Source organism: Lepus europaeus, chromosome 4 (genome assembly GCF_033115175.1).
Source record: "Lepus europaeus isolate LE1 chromosome 4, mLepTim1.pri, whole genome shotgun sequence".
NCBI lineage: Eukaryota > Metazoa > Chordata > Mammalia > Lagomorpha > Leporidae > Lepus > Lepus europaeus.
Window position 1 is genome coordinate 10,141,951 of NC_084830.1, and position 22,236 is coordinate 10,164,186.

At 50.3% G+C, this 22,236-nt stretch overlaps 1 protein-coding gene across 1 annotated transcript in view; it reads left to right on the plus strand.

Annotated features, from left to right (window-relative positions):
* Positions 1-16,605, plus strand: part of DNAAF11 (dynein axonemal assembly factor 11) — a 113,461-nt gene extending 96,856 nt beyond the window's left edge. The window contains exons 11-12 of the mRNA XM_062189450.1: positions 6,238-6,323; positions 16,352-16,605. Of these exons, the coding sequence (XP_062045434.1) occupies positions 6,238-6,323; positions 16,352-16,529 (264 nt within the window). The 3' untranslated portion in view covers positions 16,530-16,605. The remainder of the gene's footprint in view (positions 1-6,237; positions 6,324-16,351) is intronic.
* Positions 16,606-22,236: the final 5,631 nt, after the last annotated feature.

A 22,236-nucleotide genomic window follows, 5' to 3' on the forward strand; every position in this document is an offset into this window, starting at 1 on the left:
AGTGTCCAACTCCATTGCTTGTTTTCTTAGGTGTTTCCTTAATTAATGATAATACTTGTTTTTTTAAGATTTATTTATTTTTTATTTGAAAGAGTTGTACAGAGAGAGAAGAGGCAGAGAGAGAGAGAGAGAAAGAGAGAGAGGGAGAGAGAGGGAGAGAGAGGTCTTCCATCTGATGGTTCACTCCCCAACTGGCTGCAATGGCCGGAGCTGTGCTGATCCGAATCCAGGAGCTAGGAGCTTCTTCTGGGTCTTCCATGCGGGTACAGGGGCCCAAGGACTTGGACAATCTTCTTACTGCTTTTCCAGGCCATAGCAGAGACCTGGATCAGAAGAGGAGCAGCTGGGACTAGAACTGGCACCCATATTGGATGCCGGCACTTCAGGCTAGGGTATTAACCTGCTGCACCACAGCACCAGCCCCAATGATAATACTTGTTTTCAAGGACTTATTTTCTTTTAATGTATTAAATGGAGGTTTAGGTCTCATAAGTTGTAGTTATGCCTAATTGCTTGCAAAAGATGTATCATTCTTGGGTGCTTCTTTAAAGTTAATTAAGTTTCTCAAAAAAAAAAAAAGTGAAATTAACTTCGAGATGTGATGACTTTGAACAGCCCTTGTCTCAGCTGTTGAGGAACAGTTTTTGTGTGTGCGTGTGTGCAAATTGTTGAACTCTTTACTTAGTATAAAGTTGGTATTCTGTGTATAAAGTTAATTGAAAATGGATCTTAGTGGAGAATGGAACTGGGAATGGGAGAGCGAGGAGGAGGAGGGGTTGGAGTGTGGGAAGGAGGCTGGGTATGATGGGAAGAATCACTATATTCCTAAAGTTGTACTTAAGAAATGCATTAAGCTTGTGTTCCTTAAATAAAAGGTTTCCTTGGGGAAAAACAAAACAAAACAGAAAACAAAAAAATCGATATCTGTCCTTTCATCCTCCAGTAAACTGCCTTTGATCCCCACTCCTCACCCAACCCCTATGTCTCCCTCCACTGGGCTTCCATGGAAGTCCATTGATGACATTTGCCAGTCACACTTTCCTCAATGCATTTTCATTGTTTGTCTCTTCCTCATGAGATGATGCGGGACAAGGAATCTGCCATTCCATATTTACCCCTATTCCTGCATTGGCTATAATGGTCACCAGGCCTTTCTTTGAACAGATTTAGTGGAGGTAATAATTGAAACTGTGAGAGAAAGTGAAATCCAAGAGAGAGAGAAGTGTGCTGTAATTTTCATACCGTTATTTAAGAAGCCAGACTAAATTCACAGAAAAATGTTAAAATGTTGAATATTTCACATTTTCTTTCCTGACAAGTAGTCTCTGATTATATTTCACTTTCTTTGTTCACTCTTTGAATTTACAAGTAGCAAATACTCATTTGAAATGAAGTGACTGCTCAATCGTTACTTACATTCACATAAATATTAAATTGAACCGTGTGAAATCACTGTTTTATGGGTCCAAAGCAGTGAAATTGTGACAGTTGCTGTGGTTCAAGCTAAAGAATGAGGATTGAGAGCTAAGTATCTCCTCACATCTGTCTACGGTGCATTTACCCAGCTCACAAAGCCTACGTTTCTTAGCATGAGTAGCTGTCGTATTTGTAAGGCAGCCTCATACATCTTGTCAAGTAACTGTAAATGGTCTCCGTGCAGGGTTCTCCATTAGACAGCAGTGAGATCTAGTCTAGGCGGCTATATAGGCAAAGCCTGCAAATTCATCTGTTCTGTAGAAGAGTGAGCCCTGTCACTAACTCCATGTTCACTCCCAACTTATAGGACCCTTTGACAGTTAAAATAATGTAGCATCATTAAAATGTTAATTTGTACCTGTATGCCCATCCCACAATTGAATTTCCAAGTAGTTGATTACATTTCTCTCTGTGGATTCAGGAAACCATTCGTCTCACATTATCTAATTTATTAAACATATTTTGGCCTTTACAGTGTCTCCATTCGTCATCCCTAAACTCACTTAGCACAAATAAATAAGACTATGTTTGCTGTTAATGAACATCACTTCCCAAGAGAAGGAGCAGCCCTGGACTGCAGGCGCAGTGGGAAACCCAAAGCTGTCCTCTCCGTGGGCACCGTAGATTTTAGCCAGAGAATCTCACCTGCTGTTAATTGGAATGTGGTGTTCAGATGGATTTTCAGTGCTAATATGTATGTCGGTGTTAATGTTTTTCTTACTGCTGATTCTCTGATTCTCTTTAACTTTTAAACTTAAAAGCATTTTTGCAACTGAGTGAATTGAAAATACCTTTTAAAAATAAGAAACACATTTAGATGCTGGTACACAGAAAATTCCCTGTGAAGAAAATTCCAAATTTGTGACGCTATTTGCATTTCCATCAACACAGAGAATCCTTATCTGGGCTTGTTACATGACAAATAACAGTGTTGAAGCAGGGTGTTTTAAGACTCATTATGCACATGCCCCAGTTCTTGTTAGTACGTTTACAGTGTGAGGCAATACAAAACTTGTACATCAGTTTCAAGAACTTTTTTTTTTTTTACAAAGCTGATACCTTAATGAATTTTAACTACCATTGACCTCATTTAAAGTAATTAAAATACCAAAAAATTTTAAAAGTTGCTAAGGTGCTACTGTGCCCCAGGAAGAATATTTTTCAGATGGGATGAGCATGCAAAATATTTATTAAGGAGTGCCCTAGGGATCAGCACCTGGGAAGGGAGCTAGCTGTGTGCCAGGCGTGGGGAAAACAAGGGAAGCTGGGAGGCAGGTGAGCAAGGGCCTCAGCCTCAGCCAGCTCCATTGCAGCTCTGTGGCTGATGGGAGCCTTAAGAGTTACCTGAATGGAGCTAGGGAGGGCATCCTTCAGGCCTCACACAGATCAGAGACGGGATTGTTGGCTCCTGCGCTCTCACGCTGACACTCACCTGAGAGCGCCATGTACCAGGAATGTCAAGGAAGGAGCGAGCAGAGAGCTTCAGAGTTGAAAAAGCCCTGTGGTCTAAGATCGCAGCTGAGTTAGGGGTGACTGGCATGGCCAGTATCCTTCCTGCGTGGAAAACAGCCCAGGAAACTCATCATAAGACCACCACACCTGGGGCGGGGCTGGCTCCAGTCGGGTTCCTATCCCTCCGCTAGGTGAATAACAACTAAATGAGCCGAGATTCAATAAAATTCAAATTTCTCAGCTGCACCTACCACATCCCAAACATGAGTGGTCACATGTGGCTGGTGCTGTTATGTTGGATAGCACAAGACCTTGCCATCAGAAATGTGGGAATATTTGGAAATCACTGAATGAGTAGAATTACAGAGAATTCTGTGGGGCCACAATATTCCACATTTAGTTTGAGCCACCTGACTTGGAGGTCTTGCTGCCTTCCTGAGACTCTGTTAGGAGGGGCCCATTCTCTTGGCCCCAACACCCGCCATCTCCTCACTCCTCGCCCCACACCCAGGGGAACTTCTTTGTAGTCTCTCCTCAGATTTGTTTTTCTTTTCACTTACAGTTGGCATTAATATGGTGTAGTAAATTGTAACTGGAATCCATTGCTGTTAAAAAGGGTTTCCATTTCCTTAAGGGTGGGTCACAACACGAAATAGTTGTATGACAAACTTCAAAAAGTTCACAGAAAATGGAACTTGCAGTATGAGTTTTTTGGTACAAAAAATTGGGGGTGAAAATAATTTTTTAGAATACGTGGAAAATGCATATCATGGAAAAATTGTGCCATGGACTCCAAAAAGATTTGTACCAAAATAAACTCATATTTAATTGAATTTTAATTGAGTTTTTCCATTTTTCCTAGTAGCTCAGTTAAAGGAAAGGAAGCAAACCAGTAGTTTGACATTAAAAGTAGTTTAGACATTCATACCTTGCCACATTAATACCCGAACCTATAACATCACTGGCCAGAAGAGAAAAAAAGGGAAAGCCATAAAATAATGATATTCCCTATATTCTAAAACACAGCAAATGAAACATGTTATAATTTGTCTACTCACGAACAAGCTATGTTTGATGATAAAGCATGTTCTGTTAGGTAAACCTCTCCAGGAGTCACCTTCCTTCATTATTCAGTCAGCTCCGCTCTGGTGACTTTAGTTGCTGGTTCTTCCATAGCATTCTTCTGGCTTTTGTCATGCAAACTTATGCCTCTTTGAAAATGTTTCTGAACAAACTTTCAGCCTTGAAATTTCATGTCTTTATAGCATTCATTGTGTTTTTCTTGGGAGATTCAGCAAAAGTTTGGCCACCATGCGAACCAGCTGCAGTACTTATTATTGTGTATTATGTCTTCTTTTCACCCAGTCTGGTGTTCCATGCCCATACAGAAAAGGTGGTGCCTGTGTAGATCTTTCTTCCTGCATGGCACATAGACCTTCCAAACTTAGACATATACATTTGCACTTTTGGAAAACATGGAAGTAAGTTGTACAGCTGCACTGCAAACAGAACCCTGGCCCCGGCACCACCTCCCAATAGTAGAAGGACTGCTGTCTAGGGGTACGTATGCTCAGAGCCCACACCTCCTGAGTTTGACACCACAGCACCTCCAGTTAGGATTCAGTCCTTTGTTTGCTCATTCCTTATCCATTTGTGGAAGGACACCCATGGTAAATAAGGAGCTGGGGCCTTTGGGGAGCCTACAACCAAGAATCCCCAGTCCAGTGGGAAACAAATTACCCCATGAACTCATTCGATTCAGTGCCCAGTGTCCCAATTGAAAGATCTCGTAAAACTTGGATGTGAGAATACGGCTTAGGGTTGGGACTAAAGCAGGGTTCCCAACTCCCTTCCCAAATGTGGAGTGTTGAGTCCAGTGTGCTTGCCTGAGCGTGCAGATGGCAGCTGGGTGGTTGGCCACGGACCCTCAAAGTCCAGGCTTCAGCTCAGCTTTTTCCTGCTAGTGGCGTGGACCTGCACCAGAACCATGCAGCTCACCAAACCTCGGGCAGGACAGAGAAGGAGCAGAAGTCCCTTACCTCTTGGAGCAGTGACCGTGCTCCCCAGGGAGACGTGACCAGTGAATAAGTCATTCCCTCGCCAAACAGAAGGACCAGTTGAGGGTGGAGAGAGAAATGGACGCCCAATCCAATCCTTGTCATGCTCTACCTTGCAAAGAAAGGGCAGAAACTCCTGGCTTGGGCCATAGGCCCAGGCACCAAGAGGGGAGAGTGTGACGGTTTCTCTTGTAGGCCTCTGAGAATGCTTATCAGGTAGGAGTGTGAGGCAGTGGGGCACTAAGTAAAACACACGAAATCTTGGCCGGTGCTGCGGCTCAATAGGCTAATCCTCCGCCTTGCGGCACCGGCACACCAGGTTCTAGTCCCGGTCGGGGCACCGGATTCTGTCCTGGTTGCCCCTCTTCCAGGCCAGCTCTCTGCTGTGGCCAGGGAGTGCAGTGGAGGATGGCCCAAGTGCTTGGGCCCTGCACCCCATGGGAGACCAGGAGGAGAACCTGGCTCCTGCCATCGGATCAGCGCAGTGCGCTGGACACAGTGCGCCAGCCGCGGCGGCCATTGGAGGGTGAACCAACGGCAAGGGAAGACCTTTCTCTCTCTCTCTCTCTCACTGTCCACTCTGCCTGTCAAAAAAATAAAATAAAATAAAATAAAATACACGAAATCCCTAACGCTGAAGACATGTGCTGTAGCACACAGTTGGGGTCTGTAAGCTGTTGCAGGTTCTCCTCCCTCCTGCACTCTGCTGTCTTCCAGGCTTCTTGCCTGGGTGCAGGGTCTGAGAGATCTCTGCAGTGTGTTTGTAGAACCGGATCGGTGTTACTGAGCCCTAACGTGCTTCCCCCTGAGCTTATCTACTTTGAAAACAGTAGCATCACAAGACGTTTCAGACCAAGCAGGCACCTTTGAGATCATAAACTGGTTCCCTCGCTTTTACAAAGAAACTGGGGCTGGGGGAGAGAATGGGGATTTGAACTCCCAACCAGGAGAGCTTCTCACTGCAGCAGCGCCTCACTGGGTGTGCCCCAGAGGCAGCACCTCAATCTTGGCTGGATCCCCAGCAGCCCAGAAAGATGCCTGGCATGTTTTTTTTGGCTCTCCCATAATATGCGCTGAGTCAACTCGTTCACCGTATCCCCCTTCCAGGCCTTCAGCAATCACAGGGTAGCCCATGGCTTTGCAAGACTGCCGTCAACACACACATCTGTGACAAAAGCCTTCCTGTGCCACACGGAGGGGCTTAAAGAAAGGAGTAGTGCGCCACTTAGAATGCGCTGTGTTTCTATTACAGGTAGAAGAAGTTTTCACAGGCGGTCGACCGACATCCAGGGCTGCGAGAACTACCTCGGACAGCAGCAGGGAGCAAACAAACCGGAGGTACCCCTCCCCCCCGCCCCTCCCCAGGCTGACAGCTTTGTGGTATCGCTCTCTTTGTTGTCGTTTGTTAGCGTGCTGCTTCCAGAATGACACAGTTGTTTGAAGTTTAAAGATGATTCATCTCGTGACTGTCTCTGTTTGTAACCAGAACCTGACGTTTGCTTTGTAAGTCTCCCGATGCCTCAAAAACAAATCTGTGCGCAGCCAGGTCCCAGCTTCCTGGGATGATAATAATCAGACTGATCAGACACCAGTGAGCGCTGGCGTTTGCCAAGCACTTGCTCTGTTGGCAGGCACGTCTGCGTTCCTTACCCACCCGAGCACATTTCATCCTCCCAACTGTGGCCCGCGCTTTACACATGGGGAAACTGAGGGAGAGAGCAATGTGGTGTCCTGAGGTGTGGGGACCGTTGCTCTCACTGCCTCCCTACTGTGATCCTCCTGTCGCTTCCTGGGTTCCTCAGCCCAGCGCTATGCTACGAGGGCCCAGGGACCCTCACCACGTGTCCTCCTATCAGTCTCCTGGCCACAGTCATCTCCTGGCTTTTGTTTAGATTCCTGTCCCAACAGGACCCTCCCGCTCTCCAAGGCATGTTCAGCCCACTCTCTGTATTCCCCGGTGTTAGAAAGCCTCTCTGATTCCTGAGTGAAGACTTGGCCCTGCCTCCTGAGACCCTCCAAACAACACCTGTCTCCCAGTGATGTCCCTGAAAAGTGTTTTGCACAAAGCCCTAGTCCTCAGTTCTCTAGAGTGAGCTCCCAGTTCTTTCCGCTGTCCTCTACCTCTCAGCATTTACAGATGGCAAGTTCTATTTTGAACGAAGGCAAACTATCTTCGTGCTACAAATGTATATGCTAGAATTAGCCACATAAAAATACCTGAACCAGACCTATATTTGTGTCTCTATAATAAAGCAGTCCGGCATTTGTATAGTCAAGAGACAACTGTTGAAATTTTGTAGAGATTTTTAAACATGAGATTTGTTTTTGAACAACAGGTATGGAATGGAAATTCAACTCGAAAGTGGGTTACTGTTTTTAACCTTGGAAACCCACTCAGATTTCCCAGCTCAGTGATTGCCATTGCAGATAGGAGATTCGAGGGTATTGCGACTATTATGAATATTCACGGTCGTAATTAACCCCCAGCAGCATCAACACATGTAACGACTCTGAATCTAATTTGTGAGGCATCGCGGGCTGCGAAGGCAAATCATTGCAAACAGTTTGGAGCTGGTTCTCAGACCCCAGGAAAACTATCATTACTGTGATTACACTTGAGGATTCGAGGCATCTTCGCCCAATTCTTCCCAGCAGCACTTCTCAAAGCCTTTCTTTCTCATCTTGATAACTGAGAAATGGTCCCTGCACAGCCACGGAGACAGTGTCCGTGGGAAGGCTGTTTGTGCTGCTCGCTAGTCACTGTGCAGTGTCTCAGCCACTGGCTGGGCACCTCACCCACCGAGTGTGCCCACTGAGGATGCACCTGGTGACCGAGGGCAGGCAGAGCAGCAGGTTGGAGGAGATACAGTAGTTCCCTCCACCCTTTCTCAGGCTGTGGAGATGCAGTGAGTGGGGACAGGGAGGAGGAGGAGAAAGTGGGTGGAGCTCTGGTCCTTGGGGCTGGAGGACCCACTCTGGTGGCCCTGTGATACTGTGATGCAAACGGTGGGTGTGCAACTTTACTCACAACTGCAGGCGTTTGTTGGACATTGACTTTGCCACCTGACGCTCTGCACAATCCATCTGTTGTCCTCAATACCACGCAGTAGAACTGCTATTTCTGAGGTCCAGAGAAGCTGAATTGGCCAAGACCACCACGCTGGGAAGCAGTGGCGTCAGAATCCATACAGCTTTGGGCACGCCTTCTTATTTTCTTTGTGGAGTCCTTCGATGGACAGGAGAACTTTAAAATAACCAAAATTATTAAACCTCATTTTGATGGCTAATGTCTTGTTCTAGAAACTTTCCTACCCTGAGATCTTAGAAGTAGTCCCTTACGGTTTTTGCCTTTCACATTTTGAGGCCTAATCCATCATACATTGATGCTGGTGTGAGGTGTGACTACTTATTCTTTTCCAATGTGGACACCCTGCTGTGCCAATCTCTCTTACTCAAAAACCGGTCTTTTCTGCACTTATCACCAAAGCCATCTCTGCCATGGGCCAAGTATCCAGATGCGTACGTGTCTGTTTCTGGACCCTGTAGTGCTCCACTTCCTTATTCTCATTGCTTTATAGGAAGTCTGGTGAGAAACTCATCCGGCCTTACCCTTCTTGAAGAGCGAGTTGAGTGTTCTTGGCCCTTTGTACTTCCATGAACATTTTGGAATCAGCTTATCAAGTTTTACACACACACATATTGGGATTTTATTGGAATGATATTGGGTGTATAGATCAATTTAGAGGGAGAAAAACTATAGTATCAGCATCTGTATTTTCTCAGACTTATTTGCTATGTCTGTAAAATTTTATAATTTTTCCATAATTGTGTTCATTAACTTTTACAGGTTTGACATATTTGATGCTATCATAAATATATTTTAACATGGTTCTTTTTGATGTGACACGTGCACATAACATCAAGTTAACCATTGCAACCATGTGAAAGTACACAATTCCGTAGCATTTGGTGTCATCACAGTGTTTTGCAGTCACTGTCACTATGTCCCTCACTTTCAGGTTGGATTTCGTGCTCAGTAGGCTTGTTAATCTGCCCTGTTGTTTTACTGATTGACCTGTGGGTTCTTTTAGTAAAGTTGTCTGTATATCTGCCCAAAAATGATAGCTTCTTTCTTCTCAATCCATATCGCTTTTACTTTTCATGCCTTACTGCATAGGGGAAGGCTCCAAAGTACAGTTAATCTAGGAGTGGTGGCAGGTGTCTGTCTTATTGCCAGTTGCAGAGGAAAACCTTCCATTATTTTACTATTGTCTGAAACATTTAGACTTAGTAAACGAGGTTTAGAATTCATGCTTTCATATTGCAATGTCTGGAATTTTTGTGTTACCATTATCTGTTCTTGTTGCTTCTGATTGTCATGAGAGCTGCTCTATGCAGGCCAGTTCTCCAGGGGCCTCCTCCTGCCCTGGTTCTCCCTGCTCTTTCTCGCTTGCAGTAACTCTGGAATGTGTTGGGAATACAGCATGCTGAGATAAGAGAGAGCTGGCTGGGACAGCCAGGCCTCCGTTTCAGCCTCCCTGCACCCACCTACTGCCCCCACCACCCTGCCCCCAAACAGATGTCCTTCACAGTGCTTTGGCCCAGACACCCCAGCACCTCAGGGCTGCATCCTGGAGCCCCTCAGATGCCGTGCAGCTGGGACGGACACAGACAAGACTGCGTCCACTCTGGGCAGCTTTCCTGAGCCTTCAAGGACCGGCTCCCGGGGAATGCCAGACTTCTGTGCTCCCTCGATGCTTACCTGGAGTAAGAAAGCCACCTCATGTAACTTGCAGTGTGTGTGTGTTCTGTCTCTGGACTCGCAAGTTGGTAACCTTGCAGGGAGACAGGACACAGTGAACCTGCCTCATGCTCCACTGCCTTAGAAAACAGTTTGGGGGTTCCCACGGGCCACGAAGCATCAGCGTGTGCTGCATAGAAGACCCCTAACTCTGCCAGTTTGACAGTATTTCCATCTAAATTCAAAATCAAGCGTCTGTAACCCCCAGGTGCTGTAAACCTGGCAGCTTGTGGTAGCAGCACAGACCTCCTCCACCCTAGCAAGGCAGCTTTCCATGAGATGAGCAGAGGGGATTCACTGAGTCCCCTCTGAATGTATGTATGCATGTTTGTATGTATGCATGTATATATATATTTGAAAGGCAGAAGGGTACAGGTCTCACATACAAACACACACACACACACACACAGATCTCCCATCTGATGATTCATTCACCAAAAGCCTGCAACAGCCAGGCTGGGCCAGACCAAAGCCAGGACCTAGGAACTCCATCTGGCTCTCCCACATAGGCAGCAGGAACCCAAGCACCCAGGCCACCATCCATTGTCTCGCAGGTGCATAAGCAGGAAGCTGCATGGGAAGCTTGAGGTAGCCAGCACTTGCAGCAGGTGCTCTGCCGGTAGGGGATGTGAGTGTCCCAGGTGGCGGCTGACCCCGCTGTGCCACGGTCCCCTCCCCACTCTTGCTGCAGGAGAAGCCCTTTTTTTTAAAAATATTTTTTCTTTTTTTAATTTTTTTTTATTTTTTGACAGGCAGAGTGGACAGTGAGAGAGAGACAGAGAGAAAGGTCTTCCCTTGCCGTTGGTTCACCCTCCAATGGCTGCCGCGGTAGGCGCGCTGCGGCCGGCGCACCGCGCTGATCCGATGGCAGGAGCCAGGTGCTTCTCCTGGTCTCCCATGCGGGTACAGGGCCCAAGGACCTGGGCCATCCTCCACTGCACTCCCTGGCCACAGCAGAGAGCTGGCCTGGAAGAGGAGCAACCAGGACAGAATCCGGTGCCCTGACCGGGACTAGAACCCGGTATGCCGGTGCCGCAAGGTGGAGGATTAGCCTAGTGAGCCGCGGCGCCGGCCAAGGAGAAGCCCTTTGATACTGTACCTGTACTGTGCACAGGGCGTCCTATTAGACCACCCGCCGAGCATGCTCAGGGCTCTGACCTCTGTCCTCAGATTCCGTAAGGTCAGCAAGACCAAAGCACTGCTTCAAGTCAGCGGATGCCCTCAGGGCACAGGTAACTGTCACTCAGTTCTGACCTTGTTCTCTATGGGTTGTCAGATTTTCATAGTCTCAAGAACCTTCCAGTGTTAAGTGGGGAATCTGGTCCAAATATGCTAGCCTACCATATTGCTGGAGTTGGGGGCATTGTGTCTTATATGCTATTTAATAGAAGGAGTCCATCTTTGCCGTGTTTTACACATAGTGGCTTAGACATTTCTCTTCTCCTTCTCCCCGTGGTCCCCCTTTCTTCCACGGTGATGATCTGTTCCTTTGCCTCCAGCTAGTGTCAGCAGAGTCCAGGGGGTCAGCTCTGGCAGTGTGGTGGTGGCCAGACCAGGGGCGGGCACCAGCCTTCGGGCCTCAGGCAGGCAGGCAGAACCGCCCGTTCTCTTGGTTGTGGGGATTACCGCGAGCCCCAGTGGCCCGGGCTTAGTGGCTCTCTGTTTATTGCCCCTGGGATTCCTGAGTAATGAAAGTCCTCCATTGCAAATTAGTCCATTGCTCTCGACTGTGTCCCGAATATGTTCATTGTTTATTATCAAGACACAGAAGTAATGGCCCGAGAGACGTGCCTGGAAGTGAGATAGGCTGTTTTTCCTCAAAGCCAAGGACAACCTAATTATAATAGATGGATTTAGATATCCACTTCATGGAGAACCAGATATCGCAGCCTTTTTAAATAAGAGCAGAATAATTAAAAGTAGAACTTTATTTAATAACGGCTGCAATGCGTGTCCTTGGAAACTCTAACTTCCTGTTTTCAAAAACATTGCCCAAACTAGAAAGTGCATTGTCCACGTCCGTGGCCATTGCTATCCGTCTTAGTACCTGTGCAGCTGTGGCCGGTGATACCTGTAATTATGGAACCGTGGTCGCGACGGGCCGAGCTCGTCTTTAAGCTCTGTCAGGATTCGTTTAGGTTGTGGAATTCCTGGCACCCAAGCAGATCCTGGCATTCTCTTCTCTGTGCTTCTAAATGTGGGTGACATCAGGCACCCTTGTGTCAGATTACTGAGCAAGCAGTGGTGAATCCCTAAGAGAGAGTGAAGCAAAATTGGGGTGCTGATGTACCCCAGCCAACAACTAGTCTGGGAGTAGGTGGCTTCCTAGGTGGCTCCACAGTCAAGGGCCCCAGGGGGCGTCTGTGTCTTTCTTTCGGCCTTTGCGTCAGCATCCTGATGGCAGCGAGGCTTCAGGCAGCCAGTGGGAAGGAAGGCGTGGCAGGCAGAGCAGTGGCCCCCTGGTACGAGCACCTTACCTTACGTGGCAAGGGAGGGCTAAGACCACGGGTAGAATCCACTGTTTTGCGAAAGGGAGAGCGTCCTGGAATCCGCAGGTTGAGCCAGCGTACTCACAAGGGCCTCGTCTGAGCAGACTGCAGAAACGTCACGGGAAAATGGCGTGGGCACGAAACGCTTTTGGAACCTTTTGAGAGTGGCTTGTCAGTGAGAGAAGGAGGCAGGAAGGTCCGAGTCGGCGAGCAGCATGGGGAAGACCCAGCCGGGCACTGCTGGCTCCCGGGACGGAAGCGGCTGTGAGCCAAGGAGTTTGCACGGCTTCTAGCAGCTGGAGAAAGGCAAGGAAACTGACTGCCCCGAGTGTGCAGAGGGGAAGCGGCTTGGCCACACCTTGCCTTAGCAACACCCACGTGGGACTTGGACCTACAGAACCGGGTTCATAGCAAATGCATACTATGAAAAAAACCGCCCCTGAATTTTAATTGTTTGGGGTACTAAAATAAACACCTTTTTGCAGGCCCTTCCTAAGTATGCATTGTTTGGGGTCACTAAGTCGTAGTCATTCCTTCCACCAGCAAGAGGACGCCTGTGCAGAGGCAGTAGGGTCCCTGCCATGAGAAGCCCCCAAAGAGCACCGATGGGGGATGGGACTACCGTGGTGGGGGTGGGGGTGTGTTAGGCCTGCATGACTCATTCCTGGGTGCTGGAGCCCGCCCCTCAAGTCAGCTGCTGGGGCAGTGCATGGCTCGTGCCAGCACCCCGAAGCTGTAGCTCCTACAGTTACAAGACAGACTTCAGCTGTCAGCAGTCAGGCTGGTGGATGCGGGGGTGGGGAGGGCGTGTCCTGACCCGGAGGGGCTCCCCATGGGCTGAGAAGGTTCTGCTTCCCACTGGGTTCCAGGCGCTCTTTCCCACGCAACAAAGAAGGTTTGAAAACCCGGCCCTGCACTCCCCCACACAAGCCTAGGGAGGAGGAATGGGGTGGGGGTGGGGGTGGGGGTGGGGTGGTGAGTGTGGTGGCGCTCGCGGAGGGTGTGAGCGTCCAGTAGTGCCATCCCACACGGTGAGGTGGCTGGTGCCGCAGCAGGTGTAGTAATTCATCCAAACAGCTGGGGCCATGTGGTCCAAGTGTCGCCCTGGGCCCCAAAGTCCTAGGGCTTCTTTAGAAGCCACCCCTAGGATGATGGTAGGAGCTTCGGCCAGGCGCAGTAGCAGCACCCAGGGACATCCAGTGGGCGTCCATCAAGGACAAGGGGTCTTTCAATGTGCAGTGTCCAGGACCTACAACCCTGGGCACACAGTAGGTCCTAAACAAGCACCCGGGGGGGGGGGGGGGGGCGGTGCTGAGGAATTGGGAGCAGCCAGTAAGGGCAACAGGAAATGACTGTGAAGAAAACTTAGTGCTTGGAACAGCAGGTCACTCCCAGGGAACAGTGTGTGTCAGGAGCCCTATTTCCTAATTACACTTCCATGACACTGAATATAATTAATAGGTTGTTAATATCATTCCCTTGCTTTAAAACAAAACAAAACTGGCTGTAACTGTCCTAAAAATAAGCACATGTATTTCCGAAGTGAAAACAAAAACACGGTGGGTGAGGTGCTCCGTGCCCAGCTTCGGTCCTTGCCACGGCACCTGAAGACCGTACCCAGGTGGCCTCCTCAGTGCGTCAGCCGACCTTCCTTCCAAAGCCCCAGGGGTGTGCACCCACTCACCATTCCTGCCTTGGGGAACCTCATTCTCTGAGCAGCACAGGCGTTTTCTTACCTTTCGTCCCTGTTATCTCTGGCAGGTTCTTCCCCACTCAAAACCCAGCAAAACCCTCTCCTTCCCTCCCTCCAGTCCCCTTTGTGTGACAGTCCCATCATCCAGACATGACTTCCACCTCTGGCTGCAACATGCTGGCTTTGTCCCGCTGGCTGAGCCACTGAGACACCGATAACCGAGCGTGTGCCCTCCTCTTTCGATGCTGGGTGCAGGCCCTGTCCCTGCAGGTCCCCAGCACCGATCACGGCCCTGGGCACCTAAGAGGCACGAACTGGACAGCACTGGGCTGAGTACCCAGTGGGCTCCCTCGCACTGCTCTGTGCCCATTCACACTCCTCTTTCCTATGTGGCACTGAACTCTCACTGAGCACACTGCTCTTTGCCTTTACATGAATGGACCCACGTTCAATGTCAGCAGCCCAGTTATAAAGGTGATGCCTGGGAGGCACCGAGCGGTTAACTTGCCGGACAGCCGACAGCGGGATGGGTAGGAGCCGGGTCCTGCATGCTAGACTGATGCTCTACTGCCTCATGACTTCAAGTCGTCAGCTTTGCTCCTTCCCCACCAGGAAGTGAGTGCGAGGCAAGAGGGCCCGGCTTGGACACAGCGGGCTTCAGAGCGAGTGCCGACTGACTTGGAGGACGTTCATGATGGGTATAGCCTACGCCAAATGCCAGCAGGACAGGACCCACTCTTGTGCTGTGTGTGGTGCCTGACTTTGCTGTAAGTATAGACTCAATGCCATAGCCCTACATTCAGCTCCCAGCCCTGCCCATTTTCCTGTGGGACCTTGGCTGACCGCCCCTCCCTGCCTCCACCCAGCTCAGAAGGAGGCGACACTGAGGTTATCTGAGAATTCGATGATGCCAGCGCTGAGCACAGGGCCATGTGTCAGCAGTCCCCAGGACGCCTCCAGGGTCAGTCGCTTATTAGACCCAGCACATGGCACTCCTCATGTCTCAGATTTCTTACAGCCAAAGGACATGAGCAAAAGCAGCTAGGGGACAGTCCAGAGAAAGCCAGGAGCAAGCTTCGAAGGGGCCACTCCCCGTGGAGTCACCTTGACTCCTCCCATGAGGGTGAAATACTCCACCGAGGAGGTCATTAGGGACTCTGTGCTCGGGGTTCTTGACGGGACTGGTGGGCACCCTCTGCCCAGCACATATCAGCCGTCACAACCAACTGTCCACCTTCCCTGAAGGCAAGTGTAGCCGTGTTGCTGTTGCCCGGTGCCAGCCACCGTAAGCCCCTCTTTTACCGGGGGCGAGTTTCCTGTTGATTCCGGAAAGCCTAACCTTGCACCAGTCCCGTCCAGAGCCATGCACGCCGGCCTGCTCCACACAGCCCTCTCCCTTAGGAGAGCATCAGGGACCTTCACAACCCCTTTCCTCCACTTCATGCGATGCACACATCCATTCTGATGGCTCCTTCCTTGGGCAGTGAGCACGGTTTATCAAGGTGCAGTCTGGGCCTTCAAGCTATGCCACTTCATACTCTTTGTAGACCTCGCACTTTGCTTCAGCAGGTCCATGTGACACTACTAGGAGGAATGAAAAATACCCCCAGGGATGCGCAGATTACAGAAATGAGAGGGGGTTGCAAAGGCAACAGAGAGTTCACGTTTTCCAAAGAAAACAGAACTTTTCCCCTCTGAGCAGAAGGTCTGGATGGGTTTAGTCTGAGGACTTCAGTTTGGGGCTGCTGGGTTCAGACTGTGGACCTGTGTCATCGAGTTTTCTGTATGACCATGACATTGGAGGTCATTGGCTGATGGGGGTTCTTCCTGTTCTGTTTCATTTGTGCTGAGAGAACTGGGTGCAGGCAATAGAAGCAGTCCTTGGTTGGAAGGCAGGGGGGGGAGGGTGGCAGTAATTGGAGGCTGACCTTTGCTTTGCACTTGAACTTGTAGTCTCAGTGCCCCACAGCAGGTTGCATTGTCCAAAGCAGCAGGGTCCGGAAGCCTGATTAGCTGCAGTCCAGAGTGAGGCCTGTGTAGTGAGGCTCTTGTTAATAATGGCTGTGTGGATTTGCCTGCTGACTCACCTCTATCATCAAAACAAATTCTAAGTAAGCAGTCTCCCTGGTGACCTCTCTTCGGCTGCTCGTGCAGTAGCACAGCCCTGGAGCACTTTCTAGCGCTGTATCTTCATGGGTCAGAATCTTGTCTCTACAAGGCTCTGGACCACTGGAAGCCGGGAACTGTCTCCTATGTGTCCCTAAGCTGTGAAGATGATGCTCACCAGTGTTTTCTGAAGAAATGAATGACGGAGCTGAATCTATTCGAAACTGAAGTTTAGATTGTGTGATCTCAGTGTCCTTGGCCTCTTTTGTTGTTGCAGGAGCAAGAATGTTGAGAAACTAGAAGTAGATCCCAGTAAGCATTCCTTCCCCGACGTGACCACCATAGTTCAAGAGAAAAGACACGCACCCAGAAGACTGAAATCTGAACCCAAAATTATGCCCAGCGAGGAAGACCCAGGCTTTGAAGATAACCCTGAAGTGCCTCCATTGATTTGAAATATGAGCAGGGACCCTGCAGGTCCAGTCTTGCTTGGCGCATGGTATATGCACAACACTTACAGGGTAAACACAAAATTACTTGTCATTATTATCATTATTACTACTCCAGTGTTCCCCATGTCATATGGTGATATTCCTAAAGATGTTTGCAATTAAAATGTATACTTTAAACATGCCTTAGCTCATCATTTGTCTATAAGAAAAGGTTGGTTTGTGACAATGTTTGATAGAATCATAGGATTATAATATAAATAGATTATAGTAATACCATAGGATTATAATGTAAATGTTGGTTATAAATCACAGAACTGCATGCTTGTGCAATAGGTTAAGTCATAGGTTAAAGGATTAATTATTAAAGTGGTACTTCAGTAAGTTGGTCAAGTTCAGAAGTTAATACTATCATTCCAGATATAAGTAGAATGATTAAATATGGTATCAAATAGCAGTTCAATGTGTCTTCCCATGCCACATCTGCTTTCTCTGGTCGCATGGTATAAGGGAGAGAATATGAGTTTTGAAATTAGACACCTTGAGTTTGGAGTCCCGCTCAGTCACTTTGCAAAGACCTTTCTCAAGTCCTTGAATTCTCTGGGACATCAGCGCTTCGTCTATGATCGGGGAATAATACCTGACCCCTAGGTCTGTGTCCACATGGGTGTAGAACACACCCAGTACAGTGTCAGCTGTTCCCTCTCCTCTCCTCCCCTGCTCCCTCAATTCCCTGCCCCCTTCCCCTCTTTCTTTACCTTCTTCCCCTTTTCTGGTCCTTCCTCCTCTAATTCCTCCTTTGCCTTGTTGATGGTTTGACCTCTCCTTTACCTAGAATATTGCTAAGTCAGCATTGCACACACACTGTAGGAAAAACTATTGCTACTCAGACCGAGATCTACCAGTATTTAAATTGGGCTTCCCCAGATATTCATTCAACAAATACTTACTGGGCCACTTTGAGTGCCAGCAGCTGCCATGTCCCTCAGCTGGCCTGGATTTCTTCTGTGTCCTCCCAGGGGCTCCTGTGTGCAGAGCCCGGTGCCCAGGGTGGCAGTGGTGGGAAGTGGGGGGGAAACTGTTACGAGATGGGGCCTGGAGGGAGGCCCTGGATTGTGGGGCACACTGCCCTCAGGAGGACATGCTGGTCTCCTGGAGTGAGCTCTCTCTAGGGCGAGTGGCTATGGAAGCCTGGGCCTCACACCTGAGTCACTGATTGGCTCCCTGTTTCCAGGTGGGATCCTTTCTATCCACAGGCACACTTGTTGTATGAAGCTATCCCATGAGGGACACTCTCCAGAGGCCAGATCCCTGCCCCCTCCCTGCCATGTAAGCACTGCGAACCCTCGGAACTCTGAGCTAGATATAACCTCTTTGGCTTGTGAAGCTGACCTGTCTCGGGCATCTTGTTGTTGCAACGCAAAACAACTAACACAAGTAGTGGGGGAGAAAAGCAGGCAAATGGATGAAAAATACGACAGCAGGAGCTGTGAGGGGAGTGAGACAGAGCAAAGGGAGCCGGCTGACGACATGCCTTCTCAGCCAGGGCCCCTCTTTCTCAGGGAAGCTGCCAACAGGAGGCTCCGCTAAAATCAAAGCGTGACCATTCAGGAAAACTGAGCCACCATAAATACGAGGGGAGAGAGCCGGCTGTGGGAGTGCAGTTTGACACAGGTTGTGAGCGGCTGGAGGTGAAGTCCTAGCAGGGAGAGGTGGGGCAGGGAGGAGGAAGCACAGGTCTGGTGGGCGGCCCCGGGCTCACAGAGTGGAGATGCTGGAGCAGGACTGTGGCCAGGGAGCCCGTGGAGAACCCTGTGGACATAACCACTCTGCCGAAACAGCCGCTTCCTTGTTAGCTGCTACCCTCGGGGTCCGTGATCCAGCTTCTAGTGGGCAGCCTTGAGGCCAGCCTTAGACAGCAGGCTTGAAGGAGGAAGGGCGCGATGGACACAGTGGAGGAGACCAAGGTTGGGCTGTGGCCTGCAGCTTCCTCTGCATCTTGCTTACTGTCTGATGACCGCGATAGAGCCTTCTGCAACAACTCCATATCCCGAGCCTCACGTGGGCTCCTCTTCCGGTCGCTTTTACCCAGGAACCACACACGGATGGGGATTCTGGAGGAGACAATTCCTCATTTTAGTTAGGCTGACATTTCGTGATCCCAACAGAGCTCGGCCAATACCAACGTGGCAACTTCCACATAAAGTCAAAGCAAAATTATGCTTTTGCAATTGCACTGTAAACAGACAAATATGCATGGTTTGAAGTCCTAACTCCCAAAGTAATAGTATTTGGAGCTGGGGTCTTTGGGAGGGAATTAGGTTTGAATGAGGTTGTGGTGGGCGGAGCCTACAGAATGAGATTCGTGTTCTTGTAGTGGAGGAAGACACCCCGAGAACTCCGTCTCAGCTGTCTGAGGACACAGAAGTCAGAAAGAGAGCCCTCAGCACCCTTGGTCAGCGGGCACCTTGAACCTGTGCTTGTCCCCTGCAGATGCCCACAGTGACTTTCTGGCGTCCATGGTGCTTTCTCTGGCAGCTCAAGCTGACTCAGACACTATTCTTGCCCAAAAGGGATGCACAGGGTCCCATGGTGACCTTTTCCATCCCTGGGTGATGGTTGCTCCTCTTGCACAGGTGCCACACTCTTCTGATGTTCTGTGAATCAAATGCTAAGTCATAGTTAACCATTATCAACATATCTGTGTTATAAGGGGAAAAAAGAAACTGGGATTTCAATATTTGAGTAGAATTTATATTGAGAGAGATTTTCATATGTGGGTATGTGTACATACATACATGGATATTCATATCAAAGCTGGGAGGAAATCCCATCCCTGGTCCAGTGTTGCAGCTGGACACAGGCTTGTAGGTGGTAGATGTTGGAGATGGTTTCCTTCTGCCACTGCTCATCCCATGTTAGCTTTCCCTCAGCGGGCACCTCAGCAGTTCCTGGCCTGGTGGTGACCCAACCTTCATTCTTATTGCTGTCCATTTGTGCTGCCTGGGGAGATGAGCGGCCCTGGGAGTGGTTAGGCTGTGAGTACACTGCCGGCTGCTGGGGCCTTAGGAGGGACCTCTGGGCACTGGCCAGAACCAGGAGAACCCACAAGGAGGCCACAGATGGCCCCTAAGGCCAGTGCTACCCCCCCCGGGGGGGCCAGCAGAGCAGGCAGCCTGACCAAGCTATGTTATCTTTTGTGTACCAGTCAGCTGCAGGAGTCTCTAGCCTTGGTTTGAATAGATAGAGGGAAGGTGTGGTCACCTGGACCCAGAGGAGAGATCCAGGCGATCAGGAGAGAAGTCCACGAGGGAAGAGAGAAAAAGACATCACTGCCCCTTCTCATCAGATTCCAACCTCAGCAGCCTGAGGAGGGCGAGCACAACAGAGATTTCCCGCCAGGGATTTCACCGTAACAGGCCCAGGGTCGTCACCGAATGGACACAAGGGTCAAGACTCACGTGGCTGCAGAGCTGTCCATGCCCATGAACACAAGGAGATGCCGTTGGATCTGCCGGAATCCCTGTGCAGGTGCAGGGCGGGTGGGGGGCCTTGTGCTCTGATCGTATCTGGAGGATGGGATGGTTGATCACATCCTCAGCCTGGAGCTGACCCTGATGCAGCTGCGGATTCCAGAGCCGGGAGCTCTGCCTGCTCTTCCCAGAGTCCCATGCACCACCCTCCTCACTCCCCACCTCTGTGTGCTTCTGGTTGCCTCACACGGGCACCTCCAAGCGCGGGAGGAGTGTTCAGTCTTCCTCCCAGGCCCCAGGAGGAAGAAACTCTCCCTGGCTGGGCACCTGTGCGTTTTCCATCTGCTTTGCTTCCCCACCCTTGTTCTGAGCGGCATGGACTGGCCCTTCCTTGTGTCTGTCCCCAGCACAGCTGCTCACATCTCTGCATTCCACTCCCAGCTCCCACAATGAACTGGGCAGTGGAGCCCCCAGCAGATGCTAGGAGGAGACCCCTAGCGGTGCCCACCAGGGAGACGTGAGTGTCATGGAGACTCCAGGGCCCAGAGCAGCATTGTCCTCTGCCCCGCGCACGGGAAGGCTGCCCTCCGCGCGACAGCTGGGGCCGCCACGTGCAGCGTGCGTCTGTCACCCTTGCAGGCTGTCACAGCTTTTCTGACACGTTTGGATGGAAAGTGCTACCCCATCTCCAAGTGACGCATGTCAGGCCAATGTGTCTGCCACTCCAGAGCAGGCTTGGGCTAAAATTAGCAGTACGCTGATTACACGGACCCCCTCATTATCACTCCTTTCATCTGAGCTGGAGGTCCCTTGAATTAGAGAGCAGCTCTGGCTTGCCCGGCTACTGGGCCTCTGCACTGGGCAGATCCTGAGTGCAAGGAGCCGGGTCAGGTGCCAGGGAAGGTTCTCTTCCAAGAGCCCACTCCTCTGCCCCTCGCCCTCTTCCTGCCTCCCACCATCACACCATGATACTTGGAGTTACCCCTTCAGCCCCACCATTTCTCCCTGAGCCTTGGATACATTCCATGGCTTCTGCTTCCAGTGCTACACCTGTGCCTCTACAGTCTCTGCCAGGCTTTGTCTGTGCTGAAAGCTCCTGGCTGGTCCCCTGGGTGTGTCACATGGGGTCCGTTGTGCAGGTCAGTGACCCGGTCCTCATTTTTCCAGCCAGGTCACCTTATTCTGCCTCTTCCCTTCTGGGTCTTGTCTGGTGGACTAAACCTTCCCATCATCCAGATTAGAAAGTGCCATCCCTGCTTCCTGGGTGCAGTGTTCCATTGGCAACTCCATTCTGTCAACTGTGCCTCAGACAAAAAATCCCTAGTCTTCCCCAAACTGTCTGCACTCAACTGCCCTTCACTGCTAGGGCCGCCCCAGCTGCCACCTTACAAACCCCCTGGGACTGCTGCCTGGGGGAGAAGTCTGAGCTCTCTGTTCCCAGCCCCACCTGGCCCTGCAGCTCCCACCCCTCTCCCTACACCCGCTGCACTGACGTCATTGTCACACCTGAAAGCCAGCTGTGTGTACACGGCCTGTTGGTCAGTGGTGAGACTGAACTAAGCTGGGTGATGCGCTGGCTCCCCAGGACTCAGGGACACTCCCCTCGGGGTTGGTAAAGAGGAGGGTGGGGCTGCCCAGGCCCGGGGACAGAGTGGTGCAGGGGAGGGCAGGGCAGAGCCAACAGGGCGCACACTCCAAGGCCATCAAACGCTGCAGTCATTAAACACAAATGCCCTCTTTTAGAAAGGAATGACGTCCAGTCTGCTGGGCCATGAGCCTGCTTCAGCGGCACTGGGAGAATGCACCAGAACACGGAGTTGATGTGCGGATAAATTGCCAACCACAGTGACCCCGGCAGCCCCTGCACGGAGAACTGTGCTGCTTATTCTGGAGGACAGAGTCTCACTGCAGATCCTGCTGCTGTGTAACCAGCCGGCCCCTACTGAGAGACGGAAGACCAACCACTGGATGGATCCTCACGCTTTCTGTAGTCAGACAAATTGGTGGGCACAACGCGGGAGGGTCGGTCTTTCTCTCTTATGTCTGGGGCCTCAGCTTAGAAGGCTCCCAAACCAGAGCTAACTGGGAATGGGAAGGCTGGAGTCATGTGGGCTGATGCTCCGGTGGCTGACGCTGACTTTTGGCCAGATCTCAGCTGGCCCAACCCCAGCACATGACCTTGAGGGCTACTTGAGGCCTCCTCAGAGCATGGCCACTGGGTTCAGGGAGAGCATCCGATG